The sequence below is a fragment of the Gobio gobio genome, assembly GCF_949357685.1.
Source record: "Gobio gobio genome assembly, chromosome: 22".
Taxonomy (NCBI): Eukaryota; Metazoa; Chordata; class Actinopteri; order Cypriniformes; family Gobionidae; genus Gobio; species Gobio gobio.
The window spans coordinates 10,540,642-10,549,783 of record NC_137118.1 but is presented as its reverse complement, the minus strand read 5'-3'; the positions used below and the strand labels follow the sequence as shown (position 1 = coordinate 10,549,783).

Here is a 9,142-nt window from a genome sequence, read left to right as displayed (position 1 = left end):
CAATGAGTAGACTGTTCCTAAATATAGTTTAATATATTAATGAACTTAAAGTTTGCCTGAAATGTCAAGTTCATCTTGAGACAGACCTCCACATTGTGAGGAGATTTATTGAGGAGAGGTTATTTTATATTAAGCGGATGATTCACCGCTTACTTCTGACATTTATGTTTGGTAACATGAACTATAGTAGCTAATTGGCTGTATTAGTAGAGAGCCAGCAGAAACCTCTGCGCGGTCACTGAGAAATGTGTGGTGGGATTCACATTGAAAATGGACGTATACTATGCATTTTTTCGTAATTAGAAGTATAATACGCTGTTCTTCGTAATCGTCGGCCAGACGTAAATACTAAGTTGATTTTTGTGGAGACCAGACCGCATCCTAACTTCATTTCCCTAATAACAACCGACGGAGGAAGCAAGAAAACGCGCGCTCACGGCCGAGCAGTCTGCGAATTGTGAGCGCGCTCTCACGAGAGCATGTCTCAGAACAGAACTGCTCCGTAACGTTCATTTAACGCTCATAAACAAAACTCAGTAACCTTCCAGCCCCATCAGGATACAAGAACATGCGGAATTCACCCGACTCACTGTCAAATGTAAGTAAAATACGTGTAACATCTACGTCTATAGGTTATTTACAATTAATTGGCGCATTTAACTGTTGGCTATTGACTGTTTTCGTTTATACCTGACAGAAGTGTAATGCATTACGTTTTTTAATTATTATTTTGTCATAGATCCGTGTTACATGCATAATTGGAAATGTTTATCTTGTGTTTTTATAGTGTTTAAATGTATATTGTCACAACAACAATTTAGCCAATAACATTTTTCTATATGACTAGTTGTAATATAGTAACATAATTAATGGAAAAATATATACATATGGAGTTTATATATATATAATTTTGTAAACTGACTTAAAAAGTGGCTAAAGCCATATATATATATATATATATATAAATAAATAGTCAAAGACATTGTGTGTATGTATTGTATGAAGTGTACATGTATATGTGTGTGCTGAATAATGTACTATGTGTTAAAATGTGAGATTATCAAGAAGATATTCAAATTCATTTTTCCACCGATTGATAGTCCAATGAAAGAGTCAAGTGATTGCCCAAACAAATCAGTGTGGTATGGAGAATGAACGTATTTGATTCATCCCTTGTGTCTGACTGAATTGTGTCCAGGAGTGAATAAAAGTGGATTGGGGTGATGCGGACAAAGAAGCATAAGAGGCTGCATACGTCGGAATGACACAGGGTTTCCTTACAACAACCCCATTTGTGCTGCTCTTCCTGGTGGGATTTGGTGAGAAGCCGTTCTTGCATTTAAAGAAGTTTATCCTGCATGGCAAATCAGCTTAATAGAAAATGTTGCCTTAATGCCCCTAGCAAGCAAACCAAAGGTGACTGTGCCGAGAAAAGGAACTCCAAAACTGCAACGCAACAGGTGTAATGAAATATTTAGTTCTCATTACATCTGCAGGCATCATGACAACGGCACACATGTTCAGATATATGATCCAAATTGTTATGCTTCTCGTGCTTTAAGTGAAGGTCAGTGATTGGCAATTTCAAGTTCACCGTAGTGAATCAGGTTCAGTTGAAGAGAGTAAAATGGAGGGAGGGGAAGGGAGGGTCACTGACTTTTCCTGCACTCTCTTCCCCTGGATGCATTTGTTTTTTCTGCAGGAAGTGACCCATACACACAGCGCGTGTAAATCACAATGCCTGCTCAAGTTCTCATACTCCAGAAACAGACAGCAGTAGAACTTGAAAACGTAACTTATGTGTTTGAGTGTTACTTATTATTAAGTAGTATAATGCCTTCTAGGGTGACCATATTTTGATTACAGAAAACCAGGACACTCGGCCCGGCAATGAGATACTCAAATGATACTCGAAGTTAACTCAAAGATTCCTTATTATTTTCAATACATGTAAAGTATGCCCCCTCTGTATGGATAGAAAATTGTTATATTAGGGCCTGGACAAGACTTGAAAACAGGACGTTTGGTCACCCTATTCTATGTTCATTTGGCACAAAATGCACAACCTGAAATAAAATAAATCTATATGTATCTAGCATGAGACAGTAGTAATGTCAGAGACAAACCATGAGGTCTAATTCAGGCCTGAAAAACAGACACATTTTTAATTAGGCCTACCAATTTAGTTGAAGCATGATTGGTTGGCATGTGTGCTCCATCACAATGGTGCTGTAGGTAGCATATTAGATTCTAAAGATCCTGTTGTTTCTTTTTCTCCACATTATTTCCTGCGCTACTTACAGTCAGTGTCAAAAAAAGTGCAATTTCTTCTAGGCCTGTTAGCAGTCTTTTAACTTTTTTAGTGATCAGACTTAGTTTTTGCCTGATGGACAATAAAAGAGGCAAAAAACAACTCCTGAGCCAGAGGAGTACCACCATAGACACTTGAGGCTATTTAGTGTTGGTCCAGGAACTAACCACCTAGAAACAGAGAAAAGACAGCCTTGCAATTGCATAGCAGCATGCTAACAACCACTCAGAATGCCTTAGCGAACACATAGCAACACCCTGGCAACCACCCATCATCAGCGCGAGTTTTGCATGGGCAAGGATCACTAACATCTTTCTTCAGAAAATGTACAAATCTACCTATAAGGAGTAGATTCTTCACTCCTGGCTACATTAAGCTACTTTATGGAACATAGTAATGCAATGCAAATTTGTTTTAGGTCTATTAATTGGTTTTAATTGATATGTTCTTTCCCATAGCGATGGCTGGTATCCATCTCTGGCCGTCAATGCACATTGCCTTCAGCAATGCCAGTGTGTTTGTGGATTACAACACCGAAAGCAACTTCACCGACCACAGACTGGCAGTGTCATTGATTGACATTGACAGGAATGTGACAGTGCTCTCCAGGTCGCTTCTCTTTAACCAATCAGAAGGGTCACTGGAGTTTAACTGCTCCTGCTTCCTGTATGAAGGTAATTTCAGATTCAGACTGGAGCAGACGCCAAACCTTGGCGTGTCTAACAGAAGTGCCATCTGGAGGTGGAGTCCTGTTCTGCATGTGCACTGGCCCACCTTTCACCTGGCCGTGGATCGTGGCAGCAACAACCGGAGCTCTAATGACATTAGGATTGGTGTGTACGCTAATGACCACTTCCATTCTTGTTCTAGCAGCAAAGCTTCAACTCTCTACCTTGACGTCAGCTACCTTGAACAAGTCCAGATTGGGAGGAACACCTTTGAGAAGGTGCAGAACCGGATAAGACACGATATCAAAGTTGTTAGGTCACAACATGTGGAGATGCCTTGCGCATCCTCTCTGACGGAGCGCGGCTTCATCAAGATCTCCCTACAATCCCCTTTCACCCAGCAAGACATTAAATCCTCTGGTCCTCTTTACCTGTCCAGCATCTTCGCCTACAAGCTTCACGTGGATAACATTTACAAAAGTGGATGTGAGGGAGCAGTGTCTGTCCGTCGAATCGCTCCTCCCTGTACAGTTACAAATGGAAAAGTTCTGCTTTATAAGGAAGAGAGTAACAACAAGTCCCCTACTTCTCACATGGCCTTCAACTTCCTCACGCAAGGGGAGAATGAGACTGAGTTTAACTGCTCCATCTTTGATCCCGGCAGGAATAAGTACTGCTTCCATTTTACACTCGTCTACAGTCAGGCTCCCAGTTTAGCACACACCTGTGTGATTGTGCAAAGACATACAAGTGAGTCTGCTTTTACCTGTTGTGCATGTACAAAACATAGCTATTAGCAATACTCACTTTGTCAATTCACTAATGTAATTTAAGTTGTTTGTGTACGCACAACATTCAGTATTTTGAATGTGTTTTCTCTCTCCAATATTATATCGTTGCCCTGAAGAAATGTGGGGACCGTGGCAGCCATGGAGTGGTTGCAGTGTGACGTGTGGGGAAGGGGTGCGAGAGCGTGTCCGTGAATGTCTGCTGCCCTCTAGTGGTGGGATGCAATGCACTGGCATGGTTAGGGAGCAGTCTCACTGTTCGTTAGAAGACTGCACTGGTAAACACTTTACTTACTTTTTTTAAATCTGTTTTATTTGTTGTTTTCTGTTTTTAACTGTTTTTTTTTTTTATCTGTTTTTTTTAGAGGAGCTTCCCCCTCCACCCCTCACCCCACCGCCAGCTGTAAGCACGCCCCTAGCTGGGAATCTTGTGGTAGTGGCTGGGATTTCCCTGTGCCTGGCTGTGATTCTGGCCACCATCTTTATCACAGTGTGGAGAAAACTCTGCCGTGCTCCAAAGTGCAGCTCCATGCGTCGTGGCTCTCTGCACTCTCCCAGTGGCCGAAAGAACTCTGATGAAGCTTCTATCTGTGGTCACAGCATCCAGAGACCCAGTTTCTCTGAAAGTCTCCAGGCAGCTCCCCTACAGAAGGGATTTACCTTGCCTGCAAAGCAGGGACCTTCGGACCGAGGTGTGTTGGCTTGTCAACAGAGTATGTCCCTTCCTCTTCCCCTTTCTCAAGACCCAGAGAGAATGTCTCCTTCTGGCCAAAAAATCCTTCCCCCTATTTTTGGCTACCGCTTAGCTCATCAGCAGCTCAAGGAAATGCAGAAGAAGGGTTTAAAAGAGATCACTAAAGTCTACCATGTATCCCAGAGTCCAGTCGATGACACCATGCTAGAGGCAACGGCTTCAACCCCTACTGGTCTAACTCCGGCGCCACAAGAACTTGATAGCCCCGAAGAGTCAAGCAGCAGCCACTTCCGCATAAGGTCTCCCTTTCCAGAACCCATGTGGTCTCCCAAAAACAATGCTTTATCAGATAGACAAAAGGTTGACTTGTTGCTGAGTCCCCCGAAGTCTGCATTCAGTGCCAACACCCGTCGTCTCGAGCGCACGGCAGACTGGGTGGAGATGGTAGAGCGCAGTAGAGTGCCCTACTCCAAGAATCCCAATTTCAGAAGAACCTCAAGTTTCCACGAGAACAACCAGCAGCAGTTTCCCCTGTCCCGACCCTACCGAGAAAGAAGCATGACCCAGGTGACTCCTCGCCAAATACCAGAGGGGAGCTGTAGAAGCAGAACCTGGGAGCATACGCTTCCTGAACTTGAGGTCTGGTCTTGTTCCAGTCCTAAAATTACTGATAGCTCAGTGGACCACAGGAGAAGACCATGGGTTGACACTCCTCCTTCTCAATCAAACTCGAAAGATTCGGTTCCAGTGACACCAACAAAAGAGCCTTTGGTGGATCGTCATCATGTGGCTCGGAGCCCATCTTCCGCACTGGACCGAGCTGAACGGGCAGAACAGAACTGGAGCAAAAGAGGTCCCTCGCCCATCCAGAGGAACATACTAGCTAGGAAGCTACGAGAGGCTAATTCATCTACCTGCCAAAGGCAACGCAGTTCCACATTCTCTACCTCAGACCAACGCAGGGGACGCTGCCGCAGCCTTCCTCTCTCTGCGGACTACAGCAACTCCCCATACAGTCTCACAGAATCAGAGCAGCACATGATGGACATTTCTGGATACTTGGGTGAGGATGATGGAGTAGAGGTTCTGACTATTCATAAACTTACCTGATCAAACCTGCATTTCTGGGAGGTTCTGAAACTCTGCTGAAGCAAACTCAAACTTATAAAAAGTGGTTAGTTCACTTTAAAGTGAAAATTACCCCATGATTTACTCACCCTCAAGCCATCCTAGGTGTATATGACCTTCTTTCTGGTTAACTCAATCGGAGTTATATTAATAAATATCCTGACGCTTCCAAGCTTTATAATGGGAGTAAATAGGGCCCATTCACTGAATATGGAAGGTGGTCTGGCAGAAGCTAGATATTTTATTTCATAACGTGTTAAATATGGATATGTTTCTTACACAAACACACAACTTCAGAAGGCCTTATTAACCCCCCCGGAGCCGTGTGGAGTACGTTTATTATGGATGGATGCACTTTTTTTGCGGCCCATTCACTTCCAAATGAAGAATTGTCAGGATATGTATTAATATAACTTTGATTGTGTTCATCAGAAAGATTAAAGTCAAATACACCGAGGATGGCTTGAGGGTAAATCTTGGGGTCATTTTAATTTTAAAGTGAACTAATCCTTTAATTGGAATGAAGCTGGCTATTTTGCTCCATATGGACACGCATGGACATGCTCTTTGTATCAGACTTCAAAAATGAAATCTATGATCAATTTTATTTTTATTTATGGGGGTTTGACTATTCATTTGAAAAGCCATTTTTGATATTATGCAAACCACCGTCATAGACATTATACATTATTCATATCACACAGATATTTTGTAGACCTTTGGATTTGTTTGTACACTGGAAAATGTGAATTCTCAGGTTTCGCATAACAGACGAAAATATACACACAGTAAATGTAAATATGAATTTATTTTCTGAATGTTTCTTTTACCGTTGACCATGTTAAAGATGCACTACTAAAACAGTTTGATACATAATCTCAATCAAGACTTTCAGTGTGTTTAGAGTGATATTATATGAATGCATGCAAAGTTAAAATATTTAGGATTATAGTGACCCTTTTACACAAAGAATAATAATTATAGTATTTTGATTAATATCAAATCAAGCCAATGTATTCATTGAATTTACCAATATCAGTTACCAAGATCCTTTCTTGCTTTTGGCAGTCCTGTGGTTGACAGAAAGTTTCAATAAACTACAGTAAGTCTTATAGGCAATACACTGTAAAATACACACATGTGCACGATGAGACTCTTTAGCTGCATTGCTACTCAACAGGTCCTCCTCCACTCCCTAAGTTATCCATGTAGGAGCTGGGCCGGACCTTCATGGCTGTGTGTCTGAGAGAGTACCACAGTCCTCTCCATGTGCCCCAAACCACACCATTATCATATTTGGCTTTGTACTCTCCACCTCTGTAAAACCTCCCATTAAGATTGGCAGCATGACACCTAAAATTAAGCAACAGGTAACATAAAACAAGTTGTTTAGTGAACAAATATGTATTTATAAAATTCAGAATGCTCCGCATCACCTGTTAAACCACCAGCCTGCCCTGTTCTCTGCAGCACAGCTTCCCTGCAGGTAGCGATCGTGATCTTGGTCTCGGGTGCTGAATTGCATGCCATTATGAGAGGCCGACCACTGCTCCACCATATTGGCTCCTCCAGACAGGGCATCTCCTGCCTGACCGCTGTACATCCCATAGTGCAGCCTATATTTATCCTGAGAATAGAGGAGGAATGATGTGAGCAGAGAGGAACGTGTGATTGAATAGGAGGCTTATGAATCCCCAAGTTTTAATGGTGGAATCCCAAATCAACTTACTTTTTCATCTGATACCCTGAAGTTGTCATACATGGCATATGATCTCACTCCTTTCCAGTCCATCAGTTCAATTTTCATCACATTTTCACCTAAAGAGGATTCAGAAAAATATTATAGAGCAGAAAAGCAGTGACAAACTCACTATCCAAATCTTACCATCACTGAGCAGCGCATGAATATGATCATTCCCAAGCCAGAATTCATCTTTACTCGACTGGAAATGACCAAATCCATTTTTATAATCGTCCCACTTTCTGTGAATAAAAATGTAGATTTGATCATACTAATCTTTTTGCAGTTCTATATATAAGAACAAAACACATTCAGCAAATTGCACATGACTTACCTATCGAAATCGACTTTCCCATTGATCCGTTTCTGAATCACAGTCCAGCCACCACCATCATCCATGTCACAGTACACAAGGATAGGTTCAAGTGACGGTTTGGGTTTAATCCTGTAGAATCCGCTTCCTGGTTTTAGTCTGTCAAATAACTCAGTACAATCTAAAAGAAATATAAATTACAGAAATAATAATAAAACGAATTAACCAGTTTGAAATGGCTTTCTTTCACCAAACACATATTATTGAAGATTCAACCCTCTATCACAAAGTAGGTATGCACTTTTCTTTTCCATTTGTACATCTATAACTATAATTACTATATAGAAATTAGACATGAGATCCCAGACAGATGGGTTTTTTAAATTTCTGAAAAGGTTTAATTATAAATAGCCTAATGTGCACACGTTTCTTGAGTGTAAATTGTACCTTTGTCATGAACTAATAATGAGCCTCCAGTACTTGGTAGGGTTGGTGAGGGTTCAGTGTTGTTTTCAGAAGTATTTTTGTATTCCAGTGATAGTTCCAGGTTGGGAGCCAGCCTGAAGCGGCGGTGAGCACGCAGATGCATAACTTTCCATTCCCCAATCAACAATTTATTATTCAGCATACGAATCTCTTCCTTCAGCTTTGATACTTCAGATGTTTGGCATTCTTTCTCTGCCTTGATAAATAGACAACATGGCTCTTTTGTTATAGGTTATTTCATGTCCAGATACTGTAGTGCAAACACTCTGGTCAAACTTACTGAGATTTGAAGTGATGTAAGAGCTTGAAACACCAAGATAAAAACCAGCTGCTGCATGTCCATTTATTAATATTCTTCACATGAAAATAAAAAGATGTTTTCATTTTGTCTAAGAACATCAACTGTAAACATAACTTTCCACTTAATTTACATTAACATTCAACATTGTAATGAAAGTAAAAAAGTAATTAGCCTATCTAAACCTAAATAAATAATACAAGTCTTTTAAATATAAATGTATACATACAGAACGTGGTGTTCTTTCCTCTTCCAGATGTGATAATGAAATGCTCTCCAGACGTTCATTTCTATATTTATAGGTGCTGTTGGTTCTGCATGGTCCACATTAGTCTGTTCTCTGGGTCAGAATGATGCTTCATCTTCCCCCATTCCACACATACCAGAAGCAACAATGTACAAATGTTGTTTTCTTTATAATTTATGTGGAATGTATGTTCCACATAAAACACAATATTAGCAATGGCGCACCAGCCATTTGGGTGACTTTTTGAAGTTTAGCCTACTTTTAAAAATGATATATGTGTGTTCTACGCAAGAAATATACTATGTGTTTGGAAAGATATGAAGGCGATATGAATTGTAATTTTTGGATGAACTGTTCCTTTAACTCTAGACGTCGTTTGGCGCTTTTAGATTTTAATTAAATCTTTACTTCGTAATTTTACGAAGCTGTTTTCAGACAAAAAAAAGGAAATAAAAAGATATTTGCCTC

At 40.7% G+C, this 9,142-nt stretch overlaps 2 protein-coding genes across 2 annotated transcripts; one reads left to right on the top strand and one right to left on the bottom strand.

Moving 5' to 3' along the window:
• The first annotated feature begins 231 nt into the window (after positions 1-231).
• thsd1 (thrombospondin, type I, domain containing 1) lies at positions 232-6,716 on the top strand. Its single transcript, XM_079804635.1, has 5 exons — positions 232-598; positions 1,199-1,319; positions 2,770-3,729; positions 3,887-4,045; positions 4,133-6,716. Exons 2-5 carry the CDS (start codon positions 1,262-1,264, stop codon positions 5,569-5,571), a joined length of 2,616 nt encoding a protein of 871 aa, XP_079660761.1. The 5' UTR covers positions 232-598; positions 1,199-1,261; the 3' UTR covers positions 5,572-6,716.
• On the bottom strand, positions 6,380-8,779 carry fgl1b (fibrinogen like 1B). The gene is made up of 8 exons (XM_079804636.1): positions 8,657-8,779; positions 8,410-8,483; positions 8,091-8,325; positions 7,665-7,824; positions 7,475-7,572; positions 7,319-7,407; positions 7,026-7,216; positions 6,380-6,942 (listed from the first exon to the last, which is right to left on the bottom strand). The coding sequence occupies exons 2-8, from the start codon at positions 8,470-8,472 to the stop codon at positions 6,759-6,761; spliced, it is 1,020 nt and encodes a 339-aa protein (XP_079660762.1). The 5' UTR covers positions 8,473-8,483; positions 8,657-8,779; the 3' UTR covers positions 6,380-6,758.
• Positions 8,780-9,142: the final 363 nt, after the last annotated feature.